The sequence below is a fragment of the Mastomys coucha genome, unplaced genomic scaffold, assembly GCF_008632895.1.
Source record: "Mastomys coucha isolate ucsf_1 unplaced genomic scaffold, UCSF_Mcou_1 pScaffold16, whole genome shotgun sequence".
NCBI lineage: Eukaryota > Metazoa > Chordata > Mammalia > Rodentia > Muridae > Mastomys > Mastomys coucha.
The window spans coordinates 101,148,174-101,171,155 of NW_022196898.1; the positions used below are offsets into that span (position 1 = coordinate 101,148,174).

The window sequence follows — 22,982 nt, forward strand, 5'->3', positions numbered from 1 at the left end:
GAAGAGGAGGAGGAGGAGGAGGAGGAGGGAGAGGAGGAGAAGAAGGAGGAGAAAGAGAAGAAGGAGAAAGAGAAGAAGGAGAAGAAGAAGAAGAAGAAGAAGAGGAGGAGGAGGAGGAGGAGGAGGAGGGAGAGGAGGAGGAGAAGGAGGAGAAAGAGAAGGAGAAAGAGAAGAAGAAGAAGAAGAAGAAGAAGAAGAAGAAGAAGAAGAGGAGGAGGAGGAAGAAGAAGAGGAGGAGGAGGAAGAGGAGGAAGAAGAAGAGGAGGAGGAGGAAGAGGAAGAAGAAGAGGAGGAGGAGGAAGAGGAGGAGAAGAAGGAGGAAGAGGAGGAGGAGAAGGAGAAGAAGAAAGAGAAGAAGGAGAAGAAGAAGAAGAAGAAGAAGAAGAAGAAGAAGAAGAAGAAGAAGAAGAAGAAGAAGAAGAAGATAGTAAGCTGAGTAAGCCACGAGAGCCAAGCTAGAAAGCAGCCAGATTCTGCCCAGTTTGAGTTCCTGTGTGACTTCCTTTGCTGATGAATAGTGATATGATATGGAAGCACAACCCAGATAAACCCTTTTCTCCCTTAAAAATAAAATCAAACAATGTCTGGCACGCTCACGGCTTCTCTGAAGCAGCTTGAGTTGATGCTAACTCTAGAAGGTAAATCTTCAGAGTGGGAGAATGAGAGAGACAGATAGAGAGGGAAACAGACACACACACACACACACACACACACACACACACATATACACATACACGCACAGAAAGACAGAGACAGAGAATGTGTGCATATGTGTACATGTATTATACTCAGACCCTAGAGCCAAACACGTGTATTATAGTCTCACCATTGTGACCTTACCCACTGTGTCTGTTTCCTTCTCTGTAAAATAGAAGTCCAATACCAGTACCAATGTAACAATATTGTTATTGTTACTGAATAACAATTCCAAGAACTGAAAATAACGCCTGGCCTTTCTGCACACAGTACAAGCTGTACACAGCCTTTAAAAACACTATGTCCTTCCTGGTTCTCACCCACCTGGCCAAGTGCTTAGGGCAAAGAAGGCAAGTGTCTCTAAGGCTTGGTCTCTGCACATGTGAAATAGTCATCAGAAACAGGTTTTTTTTCTTTCTTTCTTTTTTTTGGGGGGGGGATGGGAGGGGTTGTTTCCGAGACAGGGTTTTTCTGTGTAGCCCTGACTCTCCTGGAACTCACTCTGTACACCAGGCTGGCCTTGAACTCAGAAGTCTGCCTGCCTTTGCTTCCCAAGTGCTGGGATTAAAGGCATATGCCACCACTGTCCAGCTAGAAACATTTTATTTCTAATAGTTGAACATTAGAATCTATGATATGCATATCTTTTTTTTTTAATTTTATTTATTATTATAAATGAGTACACAGAAGAGGGTATCAGATTTCATTACGGGTGGTTGTGAGCCACCATGTGGTTGCTGGGATTTGAACTCACGACCTTCAGAAGAGCAGTCGCTGCTCTTACCTGCTGAGCCATCTCACCAGTCCTGATATGCATATCTTAATGTGACAACCACCCTCAGTGAGTAGTCAGAAAGGCTTTATTGATGCTTGTTAATGTTATCATTTTGTTGTAGGAAGTTACAAATAGGCTTGTATCTGTAACCTTAAAGCTACCTTCTTACTTTTCTTTTCCTTCCTTCCTCCCTTCCTTCCTCTCTTCCTTCCTTCCTCCCTCCCCTCCTCCCTCCCTTCCTCTCTTCCTTCCTCCCTCCCTCCCTCCCTTCCTTCCTCCCTCCCTCCCTCCCTTCCTCCCTCTCTTCCTCCCTTCCTCCCTTGCTTCCTACCTCTGTCCCTTCCTCCCTCCCTTCCTCCCTTCCTCCCTTCCTTCCTTCCTCCCTTCCTCCCTCTCTTCCTCCCTTCCTTCCTTCCTCCCTTCCTCCCTTCCTCCCTCTCTTCCTCCCTTCCTCCCTCCCTTTCTCCCTTCCTTCCTCCCTTCCTCCCTTCCTCTCTCCCTCCCTTTCTCCTTCCCTCCCTCCCTTCCTTCCTCCCTTCCTTCCTTTAAACAAAGTCTTGTTATGTAGCACAGATTATCCTAGAACTCACCAGGCAACCCAGGCTGCCTCACACTTTCGGCAATTCTCCTGCCTCTGCCTCTAATAGCTGAGGTGACAGGTGTGCTTTATCCCCACTTTGCAAAATTACCTCCTACTTTGGATTCAAACCCTAGCTCCTAATTTACAGGTAAAACTGCCTTGGCAGAGCTGACCTCCCCTAGCCTCAATGTCTTCATCCACATGGGATTCAACTCCATGCCTACCTTAAGTTTCTACAGAAGCACAAATCCTCAAACCAAACAGAATGCAAGCACTCAGTGGGTGAGCCAAGGGGGATAATGCAAGCACCCAGTGGGTGAGCCAAGGGGATAATGCAAGCACCCAGTGGGTGAGCCAAGGGGGATAATGCAAGCACCCAGTAGGTGAGCCGAGGGGGATAATGCAAGCACTCAGTGGGTGAGCCAAGGGGGGATAATGCAAGCACCCAGTGGGTGAGCCAGGGGGATTCCTTCCACCAGAGAGCATGCTCCCTCAGGACAGAGCTTGCTGCTGCCGCCTCATCTTCTGCTTCTCCACTCTTCTCTCCTCTCATCCATGCGGGAAAAAGTCATGCATGTACCCTTTAATATCATGTATGTGTGTGTTAAAGCACACATGGAATAAAATACTGGGAGTCTCAACTGTCAGCTCTTAATAGAGTAACCTAAAGGGGTTGCCACGGACACCTGCGTGATGGCGGTATTTGAGGTGAAAACTTCAAGGAAAGTCAGCCTCCTGCCTCCGCATTGTTGCCTGGCACCCCAAACTCAGAGGTGGCCCAGATATGTCTTCGTACTTGTGTGCTAGGAACTCACCAAGATATCATATTCTTACAGCTAGCAAGAGAAAATTCGGACATTGCTTTCTGACCTTCACCAATGTTTCCAACTATCCTAGTTTAATGTTTTAAGTACTAGAGAGTAATTGTAAGGTTTCTCTCTAAGACATTAGCTGAAAGAGTTAGGTCGAGATTCTCCTCTGCCTGCCTCTAGCAAGAACCAAGGAATTAGCATAAGAATACCTCAACAGAGAGGGCTCTACCCCTCTTCCTCCTGCTCTACACCTGGCTTTTTAGAAGTCAGGTGACCTGGGTGTGTGGGGGTCGTTTTGCCTACGTGACTTCAGTCTAGCACTAGGACTGGAAGAAGAAGGACTTAGACTCACATGCAGGACTAGCACTAGAACTTAGATGGGCTAGGACTCAGATTCATGTGCCCGCAGTCCCCCGGGCCCAGAGTGCTTGGGCCCGGGGGATACAGCTCCAGTTCAGAGGAGATAGCTGCTGCTTTAGACCCAGTATGTTTTAGATAGCCTCAGAGGTACCTCAACTGTTGAGCTGCCAGATTTTTCATTTCTCTTTTGCAATGATTGTAAAAGCCTCATGTTATTTTAAAAGAAATACACTCAGATTTTACACCACCCGTGTGTGTAGTCTGTTTGTCAAAGCCGAATCCCGTGCCCACCTGGCCAGAATCCCGTGTCCCGCGGAACAGGGACCCCGCGAGAAATCCCGGTCCGTGGTAAGGGGTGACCTCTGCATGCTATTTCTTTTTTTAACTAATTTATTTTCGGTTAGCATGCAAAGTAAAGGCTGTTTCTTTTGATAACAGTTTTGATGCCCTTGGTCAAAAATGGAAGAGAAAAGGGCAAACTGCAAGATACCAAAATGCCAGACATCACGTGTAGAAATCTTAGATCAGATCAGGCCTGCAACCAGGCTGCTCAGGAGGTCATCCAGCCTGGCAGGATTGGATAGGCATCAAACCAGCCAAAGAGCCACAAAGAAGCCACATAAACCACAGGAACGGAGAGAGAGCTGGAAGGGAAAGAGCTGGTGGTGATGCCGCAGGACCACCCACCCCAGGGGAGAATGGGGCTGAGAGGGACAGCAAGCGAAGAGCCTAGTCAGCCTTCTACAGGGGACAGCTGTGAGAAGAAAAGTGCCATCTGGCAGTGCTGTGCACACAAGACCAACCACTTCAGGCACGGGAATAGCACGTATTTCCTAGTCAACACCCTTGGACTTTGAAAGACTGTCTTATCTACCTCTTAACTGAGTCCTAAGACCGTCCCTACCCCAGCACTGCAACAATGTTCCTTTCAACCTTGAGTTAGTGATACCTGCAACACCTGGGTTGAGAAAGGGCACAGGAGCCAGAGGTGCAGGGGAGCTCATCAGCAAATGGGCCATGAAACAGAATGCCCGGGAGGCAGGAGAAAGTGGACAGAAAAGTCTAGCTAACCAGGTCTTGCTCTACACCAAAGGAAGCCTGAGAGACCAGCCCAGCACCTCCCAAGGATTTCTGTTACTTATTAAAATCTCAAATGAGGCTGTGAATGACCGACTTGGAAAGTTCAAAGCTATCATCTTCCGCCAGTCTTCGCCTTTTCCTATTCCTAATCCCTAGGTAATGATCTTTTTAAATATGAAACCGACTAGGTCCTAATTACGACAGCAAACTCCAGCAAGACAGCATTAATTTTTATCCCAAGAACTGCAGAGTAATGAGGGCACAGGACAAGGAGGGAGTTGACATGTACCCCGCTGAAACAAAACCCCATGGCTTAGAGTCACCACAGACTGGTTTTCCTGAAAAGAATGAGGAAAGGAACCAGAGAAGGGTGGCTTCTAACCCTAGGCCCACGTGCTGGACACAAGAGCATACATGGGCTTTTCAACATTCATGTGGCCTGTGCTCCCCAGCAGCTGAGAGCTCAACACAAGGTCATGGCACTTGGTCATGGCCAAGACATTTAGAATAAGTTGGACTTAAATTACTAAACGGATGTAAATTACAATTTTCTTTTGAGGATTTGTGGATTCAAATCTCTGCTCTGAAGCCATTATACATTAGCAACTACTTCTTGAGCTGGATGTAGTGTGACAAGACCACCCAAAGCACAGCCCAGAGACGGCAACATCGAACTCCATAGAACTCACCAGAGATGGACAACATCAGCATCCCCAGGGCTCACCAGAAATGGACATCAGTATCCCCAGAGTGAGCTAATCAAATACAGACAACATCAGTACCCCGGGGTTTCACCAGAGATGGGCAACATCAGAACTCCAAGTTATCAAGCTCTACTACACAGAAAGAATGAGAAATTGTGGGATGGTCTTGGCCTATCAAGTCCTAAGCCCTCTGTGTTGTCCTGATGGTCCCACTGGAAAGCACTGTGGTCTGCAGACCTCAGGTCCTGTGCTTTGGCTGTGAGTTCCAGACCCCGTAAATGAGGCCGAATAGTTACTTCATTGCTAAGCTTCAGTCCCACTCCCTCTGCAGTGCTTGTGCAGTAAATGTCAACAACATTCCCTTTGCAAGGGCTGATCTAATGAGGGAGAACCACAAAGCCCTTGGTTTGACTCGCAGTGCTAAAAGAAGTGAAGGCAACTCAAAAGAGAGCCTTCTGTAAAGTTTATCTGTAATCAGATCCACAGCGTCCCTGGTGTTGTGGATGATAGTGTCCTGTCTCTGCTCATCTCTGCCACTGACCTGCAGTGGATGGGACAGACAGACATGAAGCAGATGATACAGAGAGACTGTAGCAATGTTCTAAGACAGCTGGTTTAAGACACCAAATGGGAATATCACATAATTTTTCGTGTCATGAAATCTTATTATTGCCCTTCTGATTTTTAAAAGCTACTTATTAATACAGAAGTCATTCTTAAAGGAACTCAAGACCTGCATGCCCTGGCCTAGTAGGCTTACATTAGTTCACATTAAGCTCTGTGAACCAGAGTCTCCCATCTATGCAGTGAAAGCAAATGCCATCCACTTGACAGTTTTCTGTAAGATAAACATCTGGAAGGATCCCAAAGACTGCCTGGCACAGACACTAGATAAGGCTCAGCAAATGGTACAAACTGTCCCTGCTACATGGTCACTCTTGAAAAACTGTGAACATTCCGATGTAGTTCTTCAAACTGTGAAAAAGCTGATGTAGGGCAGGGTGAGGCTGCAAAGGTAGACATGAAGCAGCCACATGCACATGAACAAACGTGCTGTGCACACCACAGTACATGGATCTCTGAGATAGAGCTGAATGTGTGTGCATGCAAATACACAAGGGAACTCCCAAAGAGGGCACGGCTTATCCTGTACATCCAAGTTCTTCCTTTATGTGCTACAGCCTCCTGGAGCAACGAAACAAATCAAAGTGTATAAATTCTGCCTCTGACCTCAAAGCCCTCAGGAACTCACACCACCATACTGAGACCAAACAGCTAGCTTGCACACCCCACAGAGCAGCAGACCCCGGGGAGAATTCACAGCTGCACAACATCTGGGAAGGATTTGGATCAGTTCATGGAGAAACTCAGATGAGATTTCAAGGGCCGCTCAAAGGTTCAGAAGTGTCCCCGGGTCAGGCACTCATGACTTGCGCATACCCCACCTTCCTTTCCTTCCTAAGAATCTGGCCAGTTTATGTACCACAGCCTTGGTTCTGATATGAGGGGCATCTTTTCAGAGTCCCTTGCACTACACTCATTGTCTGAGTCCTGCAGACTCTCTCCTGATGGGGAGTGTGTTGACCAAAGGAGTAGTCAGTCACCAGGTGTGGTTATTGGGCATTGAACCTGGCAGGTCCAACTAAGAAACTACACTGTTTAGTCCATTTCATAGTAATCAATTTATAATCAAAAACAAGGGGCTTCATCCAGTTATTGGAAAGCAAATGAAATCTACTTCTTTAAACCATTAAATACAGGTCAAAAATATCTAAGAAAAATTTAGCCACTGAATTGAGTTATACTACAATTGAAATATATACACTGAATTTGGAATACGCAAAAGCAACACAACATTTCATTAATAATTACATACTGGTCATATATTAAAGTTGGTTTTGATAGTTTTGGTTAAATAAAACGAATTCTCTATGTGCCTTTTTTTTTTTAATTTCTAGCATAGATCTTAGGAAATGTGTAGGTGGTATTAGGCATGGCTTGTAACCTCAGCACTAAGGCTGAGGCAGGAGGATCATTACCTTGAGGCTGCACAGTGAAAGAGTGTAAGCCCTCATCCATGTTCCTGTGAGTAACCCCAATAAAACTCCTTACTTGTTTACCAACGTGTCCCGTAGTTGTCTGACAGTAAGACGGGGAAGGGGCAGAGAAAATGAAAAAGGCAGAAGGCAAAGAGGAGAGGAGAGAAGAGGGAGGAGAAAGGGGAGAGACGGGAGAGAGGGGAGAGAGAGGCGAGAAGTAAGGTCCCTGCGGGCTGCATGGTTTCTCACAGGCTGCTCTGACACACAGAAGCACACCGCAATCGTGCTGTTCCTCACAACACACTAGGCCCGGAGGCAGAAGAGCTATAACTGTACCCCGAGTTCCTCCTGTCACTCAAACACTAAAGAGGTGCCCGAATGCCTGACTCAACGCCCGAGACTCACTTCTCCTTCTTTAGAGACATTGTTGCTGTCATACTTACACCAAACAAAACCTCAATAACCACTGCCCTGCCTGATACAAATTCAAACCCAACTTGTCCCCCAAAGATCAGCCTCTGAACAGTCATCTGGGAATTCCAGCTCTTAAATCTACAGTGACATGTGACCAGGCTTTGATCCCAGATTCCCATTCCCAGCTCATACTTCACTTCCATGTCCTGGGCAATCTTGACCTCCTCATAGCAAGATTCAAACAGGTTTTTTTGTTTTGGTTTTTGGTTTTTGGTTTTGTTTTTTTGTTTGTTTTGTTTTTGTTTTTGTTTTGTTTTGTTTTGAGACAGGGTTTCTCTGTGTATCCCCTGGCTGTCCTGGAACTCACTCTGTAGAACAGGCTAGCCTCAAACTCAGAAATCTGCCTGCCTCTGCCTCCCAAGTGCTAGGATTAAAGGCATGTGCCACCAGTTTTAAAAACAGATCAAAGACAATCCTCATCAAGAAATAAAACAGCCTTTGACACTCAACAGTTTTCAGTTTCCCAATGTGAGCAAATACTAAAATCTGAGTGGGTGAGTGTTGTATAGCAGTGTCCTCCAAGGTTGAAATTTTACATCCTCAAAGGAGGTCCCTTAAGACAAACAGAATTAAAACAGAAAGTAAACAATTCCAAATAGCTTCAGGAAGTCCCTGAAACTGAGCAGAATCACTACCTCCCCAAGAGGAAACAATGACTACTGAGACTCCTCAGACAGGCCAAGCTTTAAAGAAGTGACCAGCTCAGCAGCCTGACTGGAAGAGGTTTTGAGCAACTGAGGCACATGGAAAGGACACTGTGTCTCCAATGTGCTGAGCTGCCCGTAGGCTGTGCAGTGTGCTCCAGGTTTCCAGATTTGTGACCTGTCACCCATACTGGGTGGGCTTTGATAATACAGCTGACTTTGAGCCATTTCTGCTCCTGTAAGAAACCCTGATAAAACTCACTGGCTCACCAACTCAGTGGCATCTATATGTTTGTCTGTTGTGGGATCCCCATCTTGGGTGAGGAGATGTGTGTGCTGCATCTGCCCAGGAAAAGTCTTGTCACAAAAGAGTGGGTGACGGAGTGCAGGCTTGTGTTTAATGTGCTCATGCATGGCTTTTACACCACACTAGAAAGACTCCAAGAACAGGATGTCACTTCTTCTGCCCCCTCTCCAGCAAATTTTTTTCAAGGGCTAACTGCCCCCATCTTTGTCAAAAACCAGATGTGGTCAGCCTACCCTCCACATCATGCAGGAAATAAAATGGTGGCTGGAGATATGGGACCTGGGGTTAAAGGAGGTCTCGAGGAATGTCACCTATGAAGAGGCTGCTGCTCAGTAAACCCTCTTGAGATCCTGGGTCAAGGTTTCAGACGTAGCCTGCTCTCCTGTTGTATCAGGACAGGCAGCAATGGTAGGGCACATCCATCCTCCCCTCCTGCCCTCTTCCTCCTGACCCTGTGGAGAGCTGTTAATGAGAAGCAGAACCAATGGACCTTAGACTCAGCTCTCCCTCCTCCGCTGGCTTACTGAGGCACTAATTTGTGGGAACATGCATCAAAAGTGTACAACAGGATGGCTGAACAGTAACAGGCCTGGGTTATCTACAACCTGAATAATGGGCCTCTTGGGGATTCTGGTCATTTACTCTTTCCACTTAGAGAAAGGCCCTTCGGCACTTTACCTGAGACCAGGAAACAAAAACAAACAAAAAAAATTACCCAGTATCCACCCTCAGGTGGATACCAACAGCTACAGGTTTTCCTTTTGGGGGGACTTAATAACTTTGAAAGTCAATAGTGGGCTTTGGCTCTCCTCAGAGTTAAGGCCCTTCCACAAAAAAAAAAAAAAAAAAAAAAAAAAAAGCCGGTTCAACGCGGCAATCAGCATTCGGTAACAATGTGTCAGCTGGCTCCATCCCTGCATCCACAGCACCATCAGAGTTGCACACTGGCTTTCCAATGCTACCTCCGGCAGACGGGAGTGAAAGAACCTGAGGGTCACACAGCTCTTGGACCTTTTCTTTAAATACACATGTAAAATAAATTTAAGAATTAAATACATATATACATATAATAAACTTATAAATAAAATAATGTTGAGGTCTCTCTTCAGAGCCTTGGGGGGTAGAGCCTGAGTTACTCTAATTCTCTGCCACCCCTTTCTCTCTCCCCCACTTCTTCCTTCAATCACATCCCCCACCTTCTCACCCCCTTCTGTCTCCCACAAGCTTCTACCCCCTCCTTCCCACTCTCAAAATTGCTAGCACATGTGTCTGGACGTTGGCTTGACTCGCCCCAGTCCAGAGGCTGCTCGCTTTTAGACACAGAATTACTACCTCCTTTACCTCCTCAGTTTCTCTGCCCTTCGCCCTCCCCTACTTTCAAAATCACAAGGCAACTCTGAGGAAGGCACCAATAAAAAAAACATGTGCAAAGAGTCCCCCCACCAAGTAGACCTAGGGTAGAAGATAGTATATGAAGTCAATCCCTTTACTGCCAATAAAGGTCAGAGACACTTCCAACAGCCACTCAGGCCTAGAGTCAACCTCTTTCTGCCACTTCTGGAACCTGAAACAGGTTACTTAGCTTTCCTAGACTCCATTTATTACACTTTTCTTAGGTCAAGCTCCAGTCGGGCAACTCAGCTGTCCAATAAACTGCCAACTGCTACTGTCAACACTAATCCAAAGAGTACTGCCTATGCCTGCCACTTACTCCCAGGCCAGGCCAGGCTCATCCTCAGAAAATACTTACATCCAGAGCATGCATATCCAGAGTGTGCATGTGTGCGCGCGCACACACACCACACACACACACACACACACATGCTCACACAAAGAGCATGATGTGTATCCATCCCCCAGAGTGCACACACATACACAGCGCATGCTCACACACAGAGCATACATATTCATTCCCCAGAGTGCACGTGCGCGTGCACACACACCCAAACATACACACAGGGCATGCTCACACCCAGGCCAGGCCAGGCTCATCCTCAGAATATACTCACATCTAGAGCATGCATATCCAGAGTGCGCACGTGTGCACATACACACACACACACACACACACACACACACACACACGACATGCTCACACAAAGAGCATGATGCGTATCCATCCCCTGGAGTGCACACACATACACAAGGCATGCTCACACACAGAGCATGTATATTCATCCCCCAGAGTGTGTGCGAGCGTGCACACACACACTCACACCACAACACACACAGCATGTTCACACACAGAGTGTGTATATCCATCCCCCCATCCTTCAGAGCACACACACATACATTCCCCCCCTCCACCACCACCCCCTCTCTTTCATTCACACTGTATACAGGGCATGCTCACACCAGAGAACACTTATTCCTCAGAGTATACCAACACATACAGCAAAAACACCTCTCCAGCTCTAGGGCCTGGGCTTGGCCTGGTCAGAAGTGCCATCACAAATGGATCAGACAAATGGTCTTTCTTGCTTATAGAGTAGGGTTTCCTAGGGCTCCTCATGATTGGTGCAGAAATGTTGTAGATGGAGAGGTCAGATAGGGGATTTCCTGTAGAAAACATTATGGAAACAACCCAAGCTAATAGCTGTGGTCACAAGGACCTTATAGAAGCTAAGTTCCTGCTTCACAAAAAGTCGCTTTTCCAAGCTCTGTGGACTATTTTCACACACAAGTCAGAGTTAAGGCTTAGGTCTCACAGCTGGGGCCCAGACCTCAACACCCTCATAATCCCCAAGCTGCTCAGAGTTGAGGTTCAGTGAGTGTGTGGAGGCCAAGAGTGGGTGAGCAGTGGAGAGACACAGGGTCAGGAACCAGATTCTGAATGAATGTGGCCTGCTAAGCCTGGTTATCACCTGGGGCTCGCAGAGCAAAGAGAAGACCTAAAGCCCCAACGGGCTTGTGGGCACTGCACCTTAGCTCTGCTCTGTAGGGCAATGAAGAAAATGGAAAACTGTAAAGAGCTCCCAAGAAAATAGGCTCACTCAAACACAGGCCAAATACAAGGCTCTGGGGTGAGAACAAGAGTTCAGAGGACAGCTCAGAGTTTCTCCCAAATTAAAACTGAAGCAGTGTGGAGAAGCATTCCATCCAGGGTGGAGGGAGAGAAGTCTACTTGAGAAGATAGTAAGTTTGTAACTTTGCATCCCAACTACACAATTTCTTATCAACTAGATACATTCATAAGGACATATAATTGTAGAGGAAAGCAAAAGGAGCTTAGAACTGCATCTGGGGTGTGCTTAGTACCTAGCTTATGCTCGTAAGTTTGATTAACAGGGAAAAACCAGGATCTCCAAGTCAGAAATAACTTCCAAATATCCATGGCCACAGATCGCCTGCTATCCATACCAGCAGTGGACGCGGAACTCCATGCAGCTCCACAAAGATGTGTTACACATCACAAGCGTATGAAACAGTGTGCCCAAAGAGCATTTGCTCACCACCAGAAGAAATCAGAGAAGAAAATAGAAATCGTTTTTGTTACATAAAACTATGAAGTTTCTGTAACACCAGAAAGATAAGTGTTTACTAGAAATGTAAAGCTTAACTTCACTAATAATTACAAATTCAAGTGGCTACTTTTCATGTCTAGTAAATTTTAAAGACTTGAATACCTCACAGGATCCTCTCTGATCTCTCTCTTTAGAGGCTGGAGAAGCTGAAGGCAGGGAATTTAGTAGAGAGCCTGGAGACCTCACTCTGGGAAAGCAGTGGCTATAGAATTGAGGGCTCGCTGTCTATCAGGGTGATGCAGAAGAGCGGCCTAATGAGGGCAGGTAACGGGCCCACTAGACTGAGGATGATGTTTCCTGCGGAAAAACAAGCACACAGATATTCTCACTTCCCCTTACAATGGCCTTTTCAGAGATGCAGGGTCACCCGCATTTTGGAAACTGGGGCAGTAATAAATTAAAAATTAAAAAATAACTTTCTTTGGTTCAATCAGTAAGTGGTAGAGACAGAATTAAACTGCACGTGTCTGTTTCTTGCCCTTGCAGTGTGAAACAGGCATATGGATTCTACAATGTAAGCGACTTAAGAATCCAGCTCTATGAGAAGAATGGGTTCCACTCAGGGCCAGATGGGACCCCAGCATGCACAGTATCTCCACAGAAAAATCTCGGTGTTCCTAACAGCTCATCATCGGCTGCCGGGTCTCAGCTTCTCCTCTTAGAGACTCCCGCTCTTGTAGAGGCGGCCATGAGAACACAGTGGTGTCCTCCTAGGTAGGAAGGATGACACAATCGCCTTGGATAAGAAAGTCTTTGCCCACAATTGTTATGCTTCTAAAACACAAGCTCCCTCGTGACAGATCCTATTCAGCTCTGACGGTCAGTAGCAGTGGCCTTGGCTGTGCCCTGGCAGGGTCTGTTACAGTAAACTTCAATGCTTGGCCATGCCTTTCAAAACCCCTGGCTATTTTACTCTTCACAAAGTAAGGTCAGCAATATTCTACTGCAAATCACTCATTTGGAAAGCATGGCTTCCTCATGCCAGGAATAGAACATTCTTATCATTATAGGGTCAAGACCCAGATAAATATGCCCACACAAAACTCATTTCCCATGGCTTCCCCTGTCATTTCCTGGTACTGGGGACATATAGCCCAAGCCCCTTTCTTGTCTTATCGCATCTTCATAATATATGACTCTTTGGTAAAATGGATATTAACCCTCAGACCTAATAACCCCTTACCTTAGTTTTCTTTCTAGTGCTGTGATAAAACACTGTGACCAAAAGCAACTTAAGGAGGAAAGAAAGGATTTCATTTTATAGTTTCTAGTCCATCACTGATGTCAGAGCAAAGCATTCAAGGCAAGAGCCTGGACATAGGAACTAAAGAGGTCACTGGAGAACACTGCTTTCTGCCTGCTCACCCATGGCCGCTCACCCATGGCCTGCTTTCTTCTACCAACTATGATCATCTGCCTAAAGGTAGCACCATCTACGACGGAATAAGCCCTTCCACATTAATTACCAAATGAGAAAATGCCTCACAGAGTTGCCTAGAGGTCAATCTCGTGGAGGCTTCTTCTCAAGGGAGGCCCAAGTGAGATACCCTGGCTTGTGTCAAGTTCACAAAAAATTATCCAGAGCACTCTTTCTTTGAGCATTTCATAAACACAAATACAGGCACACATACACAAGGAAGATATAAATTATATGTGTGTTATATGGATGTATGAATAATTTTTCTATATATGTCACACACATGCATACATACACAAGAAGACATTTATATATGCAGACATACACAGAAGACCATGAACATCAGACAAAATACATACACTACATATGCTCTTCCCCTACTAATCTGCCCCTTGAAGGTTTGATCATCGGGCCAGGCTGTTTCCAATACCCAACTAGGTTCAGGGTACTGCAGAAAAATATTTTATTAAAAACAACAAGTAGTCTATCATTTTCTGTTTGCTACAACACTGTTAAAATCAGTTTTAATAATTACACATATTTCTCTATACTTTGGAAGAAGAGGGCCAAAATCGAATCCAAAGGCCGAGCTTGTACAGAATGTGTTCTTCCTGTTTGGAAGCTCCTCACTCTACCAAGTGTAGCTTTTTAAAGGCAGCACAGGTTACCAGGCTCCTCAGGGACATCTAAGACCAAGGAGGTCCAGCCTGCACCCAGCAGGCTACTGGTAGCCCAAAATGGCCATGAATGTGATCTGGCCATGAATGTGACCCAATACATTTACAGACCACAACATTTTGTTGCACGGTCAAAGTTACCACTAAAAGAGTAAAAGAAAAACATTTAAATGCACCTCATTGCTCATAGGTGGCAGAGATTGAAGGGCATAGGACTCTGGGAGTTACCCCTGGAACAGTTTTAAAGTGTGAAGATGTGGGGGGGGGGGCGGTGCTCAGAATCCAGCTTCACTCTGTCCTTAACTTTGAGTTTAAGGCATTTGAGACTCTTTCCCTTTAAAGGGGAGTTGCCAACAAGCACAGTGGTCCTTCAGGGCTTATGAGGGAATCAAAGTTATATCCTATGGAAAGATTGAGGGTTCAGGATGGCATAGCTAACTCATCATCACTAAACATCAGGAAAGCAAGGGTTAAGCAGAGACATTACACACCTGTACCCCTAAGTCCTTCTGGTCCCTACTCAGTCATCTCCGTAGCAACCTGACAACGTATGTGTGACTATTTTGATCTTATGTTGAAGGAATTAGTATTCCGAGAAGTGTAACTTGTCCAAGGCCGCACAGGAGGCAGAACCAGAATTCAGATGAGTATGTGTAAGCTTTATTTTTCTTCATTCATGGTTAGGGTTTGAAGGTAAATACAGAAGGGCTCCTAGCAGGCCCTCCATGTGAGGGACGACATGTACAGCATTGTCTGAGATCTCTGTGTGCCCTTGGATCAGCACTAAAGGTGCCTCGAGGGACCTGGGGATATAGCCCTGTGACCAGACACGCGCTTGGCATTTGTAAAGATTCAGTCATGAGCACCACACCAGATACACACACACACAAAGACAGAAGACACAGGATAGGGGAAAACCAATAGAGAAAGACATGACAACAACAGTAAATGCCAGATGCCTCAATTTCCTTTTAGCAAATGATGCAAATAAATAGGGATGATGCCCTGCCCTAGTTCCAGTTCCTGTGAGTTTGAGTTGCAATCTGTGATATCAATGGATTATTTCCTCCTGACTTTGTCACCTTTGGCCACATCCTGGAAAGTGTTCCAAAACAAACGTAAAGTTCAGAAAAGTCACAGTAGATGTCTGCTGCCTCTCTACAGGCTGGGGAAGGGTGATTGGAACAATTAACAACAGTTGCCCAAGACTATATCAAGTGCTACAACGCACAGGACTGGTCTCCGCACGTGTTGCCCCTGATCACACAGCACCTTCTCCGGGCTGGAAACCAAACACCTTTGTTTTCTCTCAGGGATGGAAAACCTTCATGCTGCTCATGTTTGGATCCATGAAGTCAAGCTGGTCAGCTGGACAACGGCAGTAAATAAAAACCAGAACGGAATGGGGAGCGAACTTTCCCAGTGAGTTGGGAGCAAGTCTTCCCTAGGAAGGTCCTCACCAAGTAGGTCCACCCAAAGTCTTCAAGCCTGTGGCTAAGGCAGGCACTAAGAACGTGGAATGAAGCAGGACTTGAAAGAACTCAGTTAAACCGGGCTGGACTCTGAGTAGGTGTTGTCTGTTCGCATGTGAGCCTAAGGAAGTCCAAGGTTCTACCTATTTCCATCTAATGAACTTTTCCAACTGAAGTCATGGCACCTGGAGCTAGTTCCTCGGAAAACTCATCCCTACAGGGCTACCTGTAGACCCAGAAGTTTATGTGTTCCCAGGAGTAAAGGTTTCTGCAAGCTCTCCGCATCCTCTCCTCCCCTTCTCAAACACTGTGCCCCTCACCCATGCTGGGCCACTCCTTTTCAGCCCGTGGCCCCCCACAGGCCGCGGGCTGCCCTGACCCAAAGCTGGGAGCACCCTCTGCTCCGCCTGCTATACCCATCATTCGGCACGCCGGCCGCTGCGCGCTCCCTGCCCAGCTCCTTCCAGGCAGGAGCCAGCCGGCAGCAGGGCAGGCAAGGAGTCTGTGCCCAACGCACATTGCATAGTCTCCCACCCAGATGCCTTGGCCAAAGGAACAAAAAGGAAGCCGACGCCAGGAAGAGACGGGCGGGCTGAGGATGCGGCGGGACCGCGGCGGGCTCCACGCCTCTGCGCACCCAGCAGGCGGAGCTCGTATGCGGCCCACAGCCGAGCGGTTACCTTGAGGATGCAGGCCATGGCGCTATGGATCGACCCTGTGGCTCGCTGCACCTCGGCCCCGCAGCTGGACCACTCCAGCCCACATTCCCGCAGAGCGAGCCGGGCCGCCGGAGCTGCGCGCTCAGGCCCCACCCCCGAGCCCCGCCACTGGCTGGCGCCACACGAGGCCCCGCCCCTAGTCACGTGCCCTCCGTGCAGCCCGCAACTGCTTGCTACTCCACGACTGTTACTACTTAGTCCTTTTTTCCCCCAAACCCTTCTGTAGATGGAGGTATACAAAGCCCGGCTTGCAGCAGACCCAGATCTGCTTAACCTGAGGACAGAAGGTGGCCCTTCCAGCTGCACTCGTCCATCGGAGAACCCACAGATGTGCCACTTTCCAAAAAAGTTAGCTTTGTTTGGCATCATTCCAATGCAGGCATGGGGCCCATCACAGGATTCTTCGAAAGCAGCTGGGAGGGCCAGGGGCTAACCTTTGGCACTGCAGAATTCTGTGGTGTGCTTCTGTTGTTATGATTGATTGTCTGTCAATCTGAAAACACAAACAACTAGAGATGCTGAAAGATTGTACCCTCTTGGTCTTCAAAAAAGAAGCCATAATCTTCACATAATGTGGCATTGTGCACAACATGTGCAGTATATGGGCACATAAACATATGCAGCTGTGACTGTTGCATCCTGTTGCAAGTTCGTAAAATGCCTATATACGTAAAGACACAATGTATAAAGGTAATGCTCATGTGTGTACAAGTACTTAGAGGGTATGATACACAAGACTTTGCTACTCGCTGCTACAATCTTAGAATTTAGAGAACTCAGTTAAAATTTCAACAACCAAGTGACATATTAGCTTTCCTCTTAAGTCCAGACATCTAGAAAGGTCCTTTCCAACCATCCACCCTGAACTTTCATGTGTTAAAGAGCACTGTGCCAGATTTACCCAAGAGGTGGCATGGGCAAAGAGGAACCTGGTCCTTTCTAGGTCCTTAGTGGACGCTGTGTGTGACAGACAATAGGGAAAGGGTGCCTCCCAAACCAGTCCTAAGAGAACAATCATTTCTACAAGGAGAAGTCATGCCCAGAGGGAGGAAAAGTCTGTAGATGCACAAATTCCCCCCAGTAGTCATGGAAGTCTTTAAACATCTACCTTAAAGTAATCTCCCTCGGCAGATTAGCTTGTCTGCACAGCATCAGGAAAAGCATGTGCTCTGAGAGTGACTGAGGGTCATGAGATGACTCACACACCAACAGACAGAAATTGTTCATGGGCATTGGCATGTTGTTGCCGAGGTCATTCAACAGGAGGAATCACAGGAAAATGCTGAAGAGACTAGACCCCTGTTCAAACTGCCTGCTCCCAGGCCAGCTCTGTCTGTCTCCAGGGCAACTGCACTCTGCTCTGTTGCGGATTCCTCCCATCCCTCCCCATGCCTTTAAGGCACAGTATTTTATAAGTACATTTTGATAAAGTTCGCATACTTTAAACTGCAGCTTTAACAAATGGTCTTAACAGGTGTACTGGTTAGTTTCATGTCAACTTGACACAAGCTAGAATGGCTGGAGAGATAGGATACTCAACTGAAAGAAAATGACTCCATAAGATCAGGCTGTAGGCAAACCTGTAGGGCATTTTCTTATTTAGTGGTTGATGTGGGAGGGCCGGCCCATTGTAGGTGGGACCACCCTGGACTGGTGGTCCTGGGTTCTATAAGAAAGCAGACTGCGCAAGCCATGAAGAGCAAGCTAGTAAGCAACACCCCTGCCCCTCCATGGTATCTGCCTCAGCTCCTGCCCCCAGGTTCCTGCCCTATCCCCAAGTTGCTTTGGTCATGGTGTCCCATCACAGTAGTAGTAACGCTAAGTGGGACAGCAGCCCAGGAAACCTCAGCAGACCTGTTCATTTCTTCACAGCAGGAGACTCATGTCACCAGGTAGATGTGGAGGCCAGAGAACAACTTCTACCAAGTGGTCCAGAGGCTGAACTTGGGTTGTCAGGCTTGGGGACAAGTGCCTTGTGCACCGCATTATTTCCTAGACCCCACATTCATTCATTCATTCACCCATTCATTCATTCACTCATTCATTCACTCATTCATTCACTCATTCATTCACTCATTCATGTCAGTTTTTATGGTCTGTGATATCAGGGAAAGCTCCTAAATCATAGTAAAGAAGAAAAGATGAGAGACACATGACACAGTAAAGGCCTTCCCCACCAGGGAGCAAGCTACTAACAATGAAGAAAGATCAACATATACACATGGTACCATTGTATAGACTGAACAGGTTATATTCAGGAATATGTGTATATACATATATGCATGTAATAACAATTAGGTTTTAAAAAGAGGTCATGAATTTGAAGAACAGAGAGGTATATAGGAAGGTGTGGAGGGAGGAAAGAGAAAAGATAAATTTTGTAATTATAATCTCAAATATAAAAACGTATCTTTTTCCAAGAAGAAGTAGAGGAGGAAGAGGAGGGAGAGGAGGAAAAAAAGAGGAGAAAACAGAGGAGGGGGTGGAGGAGATAAAGATGGTTTGAGAAACCCCCTCCCTTCCTCTCTTCCTCTTCCTCTTCTTCTTCCTCTTCTTCTTGTTCTTGTTCTTCTTCTTCCTCTCTCTCTCTCTCTCTCTCTCTCTCTCTCTCTCTCTCTCTCTCTCTTCCTCTCTTTCTCTCTCTCTCCAAAAAATGTGCACTATACTTGGGAAGGACCAGGGGATGCTGATGAAGAAAACTGATGAGTACTTCCTTGCTTGGTGAAGTTAACCAAGCCTCTTGGCCTCTCTCTAATCTTTTAATAACAGTCTATGTGTTCATTCACCTCAATTCCCTGCACAATGACCACTTTTAAAAGATGAAAAGCTGTTTAAAGAACTGAACTTTGCACTGAAGATAGAAAGATCACAGCTGGAATAGAGAGTGACTCTGCTCATCCTTGGGGTCTCAGAAGAATGTTGCTGCTGAAGAGTTAACACACATGATTGCTAAGGACTTGATGAGGGTTTTCCACCCACCTACCCTGACATGGCTTTCTCAACTGAACAGCCAACCACCCACATCCATGCTTTCCAAAGTGGTTCTTTTCTCTGTGTGTATGTACATGAGTGTACATGCTCATGTGTGCATACATGCTGATGTTAAGTGTCTTTTTGATCATTTTACATCAGTGGTTCTCAACACTTCCTAACACTACCACCCTTTAAAACAATTCATGGTTGGTGTGGCAACCCCCAATCGCAAGATTATTTCTCTACTACTTCATAACTGTAATTTTTCAAATATCTGGTGTGCCCTTCCTCCAGTCTTGAGTAGGCTAAGCAGGCCTTAATTGTTTGCCTCCTCTGACCTAGCCCACCTAGGGTGGAGTCTTCTGACCTAGGTAGAAGTGCTCCCCCTTGCCAGGGCTGCAGTTTCCTGCCTGAGCAGACCTCCTGCTCCGCTTACTTTGCAACATAATCCAGCTGAAACAAAAGGATGGGTCTGTGGGTTTTCCCTATATAAACGCAGAGCTGAAAATTAAACGTTGAGCCTTGATCAGAAAGCTTTGTCTTGGCTTCATCCTGCTCTCGCCCGCCTGTCCTTTTACATTTCCAACCTCCCTTTCAGGTACCCAGTTCTCTGTGGCTGCTGGACAGCTACAATCTGATATGCAGGATATCTGATATGCAACCCCAAGTAGGGTCGCAACCCACACAGGTTGAGAACCACCTTATTTTATGATGCAAGATCTCTCACCAATTCAATAAGGTCATCTGGCCAGCAAGTTCCAGCAACGCTTGCCACTATTTTCCCAGAGTTGGGGTACAGGCAGAGACCACCATGCCTGGCTTTTTATGTGGGTCTGGGGTTCCAAGCACGGGTCCTTGTCTTTGCATAGCATGCATTTGACTAACTACACCATATTCCCAGCCCCCAAATGTTAAGTTTTTATCAACATTCATAGGTCATGACAAAGTATAGCAAGATGTATTGGTTCACTTATTAAAGTCAAAAGCAAGAAATGCTGGGATAAATCTAGTCCAGAATTTTATAAAATAAGATTAGCAACTGCTGCTTTGGAAGGACTATGTAGAAAAGCTTTTGGTTAGAAATAAAGACAGGTTCTCAATCTGCCAGGGAATTGGAGGTATAGCCAGATTCGTAGGAGGTGGGTAGGTAGGAAAATGTAGCTAGGATATTTTTGTTTTAAACTGGGCCAAACAACAAGAATAGTTTAGGCTAGTCTATAGGTATAATCTGATTCTCGAACTTCTTAAGTTATGTAATTTAATCCAAAAGCACCTGTTTCCAAAATGAAAAGAAAACAAAAACCCCCTGCAGTCAGATATTCTACCCCACTTGCCCCTCCAGCACAATGGGGACAGGGCATTGAGCTTAGAATTCAGCCATCTTACAGTACCACAATCAACTGGCCATTGTGTGGGGAACTCAGAACTCCTGGGATTTACAATATCATGGTGGGTTTGCTGGTAAGAAAACCATGGACTAGTGTCTACGCCTTCTAAGATACTGGGACAAATAACCTTCGTTGTCAACTTGGCTGGATTTGAAATCACAGTGAATACACACGTCTGTCTGAAGCAGTGGTTCTCAGTCTTTCTGATGATATGACCCTTTAATAAAGTTCCTCATGTTATAGTGACCCCCAACCATAAGATTGTTTTATTGCTACTCTGTAACTGTCATTTTGCTACTGTTATGAGTCATAATGCAAATATGTTTCCTGTGGTCTTAGGTGACACCTGTGAAAGGTTGAGAATCTGTGATCTATAGGGAATGTCCAGAAAAGTTTAACCTAAGAGGGAAGAGCTACCGTGAGTTGGGGCAGGGCTGTCCCATAGGATAGGGTTCCTTCCAGAGGAGGTGTAAATGGAAAGGTAGGTTTGGCTTCCAGGGCTCATTTCTGCTTGATTATGGCTCCAGTGTGACCAGGTGCTACCTTGCTTCCCCCCACACAATGGACTCTACTCTCAAACCGTGTGTCAGAATGAACCCTCTCTTCCCTAAATTGCTTTTTCTCACAGTTGTTTTTGTCACAGTAACTACCACAGAAACTCAGGAGAGCCACCTGAGGTGACCACCACAGATGCCCAAGAGAGTCTCTAGAAGATGCAAAGCCTTCAGTGGGTACGGGAGTGAAGAGATTCTAATAGCCATGTGCAGATCAGAGGCATCATCCTGCATTCTCAACCTCCAACCCTTGGGAAATACATTACTAATGGCCCTGCATGCCCCATCTGGGCATACCCTGCACTAGGCTTTATTTTGCTGTGATCAACACCATGATCACAAACAACTTAGGGAAGAAAGAGTTTATTTTGCTTACACTTCCCTGTAATGGCCTGCCATTGAGTAACATCATTGGTACAGGTACCCAAGGCAGGAAACCTGGAGATAGGAACTGAATCAGAGGCCATGGAGGAATGCTGCCTACTGGCTGGCTCCTCCTGGAATGTTCAGCTTGCCTTCTTATTAAACCTGGCCCAGATGTAGCACCACCCACAGAGGACTAGGTCTTCCCAAATCAATCACTGATCAAGAAAATGCCCTACACAGTTGGCTACAGGCCAATATACAATGGAGACAATTCCTCAATTGACTTATTCAACCTCGTGTCAAGTTGACAGAAAAAGCTAACCAGCTCACCCCACACACAGCTAGCCTGTTCAGACCTCCTTCCCACAAAAATGGCCTCCCACCAAAGACTCCCTTTCTTTATTCAACTTCTCCAAGGGGCCAACTTCCCTTTGGGATGAGAGCCTGGAGTCTCTAGTATTTTCTTGGCTTCTATCGTTCCATCTTTTAGCTCAACCTGCCCTGTCACCAGGGAGATATCAGCACACCCTAGGACTCATGAGGTATCAGAAATCTTGAGCTAAATTTTGCCATTTAAATTAATTTTTGTTTCATTATAAACAGCTCCATTACCAAGTAGTTCTCAGAGTTATGACATACAGTTCCCTGATAGAATTAAAAGGCAGACTCTCATAGCTTTTCCAATTTCACCCTGCACACACATTAATTTAACATATTTATATTCAACAGAGTCATTTATTAAGGTTTTAATTGGTCTCAAACTTTCCCATGTAAAGATGCTAAATGAATTTCAGATATAATAAAATTCTCCTTGTCGTCCACTACATAAATCATACTTCCATCAGGGCTGACTGGAAGATTCATTAGGAGGTGTTATGAGAAAATCATTCTCTTTTCTTCCAGGTCAGCATAGGAAATGGCTTTTTCTAGAAACCACCTCACTCTTACCTTTTCACATTTGAAAGCAGGTGCTTCCTCTATGCCTATATTCAGACATGTGGTTATGTGTAGACATGTGCCCAAGGACATGTGGCTGAATCTTTAAGCCACCTGTTCATGATAATATACTAGTATTTATTTTTATTTCATATGTGTAATGTGTCATGCTTGCATGTGTGCATTTGTACCATGTGTGTGCAGTGTCCACAGAGGTCAGAAGAGGTGCCCCCAAACTGCAATTACAGGTGGGTTTGAGCCACCATGTGGGTGCTGGGAACTGAATTCAAGTCCCTCTGTATGAGCGGCGAATGCTCTTAACTTCTGAGCCATCTCTCCAGCCCTCACTCTACCCTGCTCAACAATCCATCTCATCTCTTCTCAAATGACAAAATCAAAAAATATTTTCACGTGAACTAATTAGGGAGAAAAGAAATCTGCTTCGTATTAAAAGATAAAAGACTAGAATGAATACTCTCTACCTA

At 46.0% G+C, this 22,982-nt stretch overlaps 1 protein-coding gene across 11 annotated transcripts in view; it reads right to left on the bottom strand.

Moving 5' to 3' along the window:
- St6galnac3 (ST6 N-acetylgalactosaminide alpha-2,6-sialyltransferase 3) overlaps positions 1–22,982 on the bottom strand; it is a 594,849-nt gene that overhangs the window by 524,304 nt on the left and 47,563 nt on the right. For 7 of the 11 annotated variants that reach the window (XM_031375908.1, XM_031375913.1, XM_031375912.1 and 4 more), the window contains exon 1: positions 16,242–16,321. The exons of 1 other annotated variant lie outside the window; for it this stretch is intronic. Coding sequence is in view for 2 of the 10 variants with exons in the window: in XM_031375907.1 (XP_031231767.1) it covers positions 16,242–16,259 (18 nt within the window). In the remaining 8 variants the exon portion in view is untranslated. Of the gene's footprint in view, positions 1–16,241; positions 16,362–22,982 lie in introns of those variants that run through there. 3 more of the 11 variants (XM_031375907.1, XM_031375905.1, XM_031375906.1) reach the window with 3 other exon arrangements.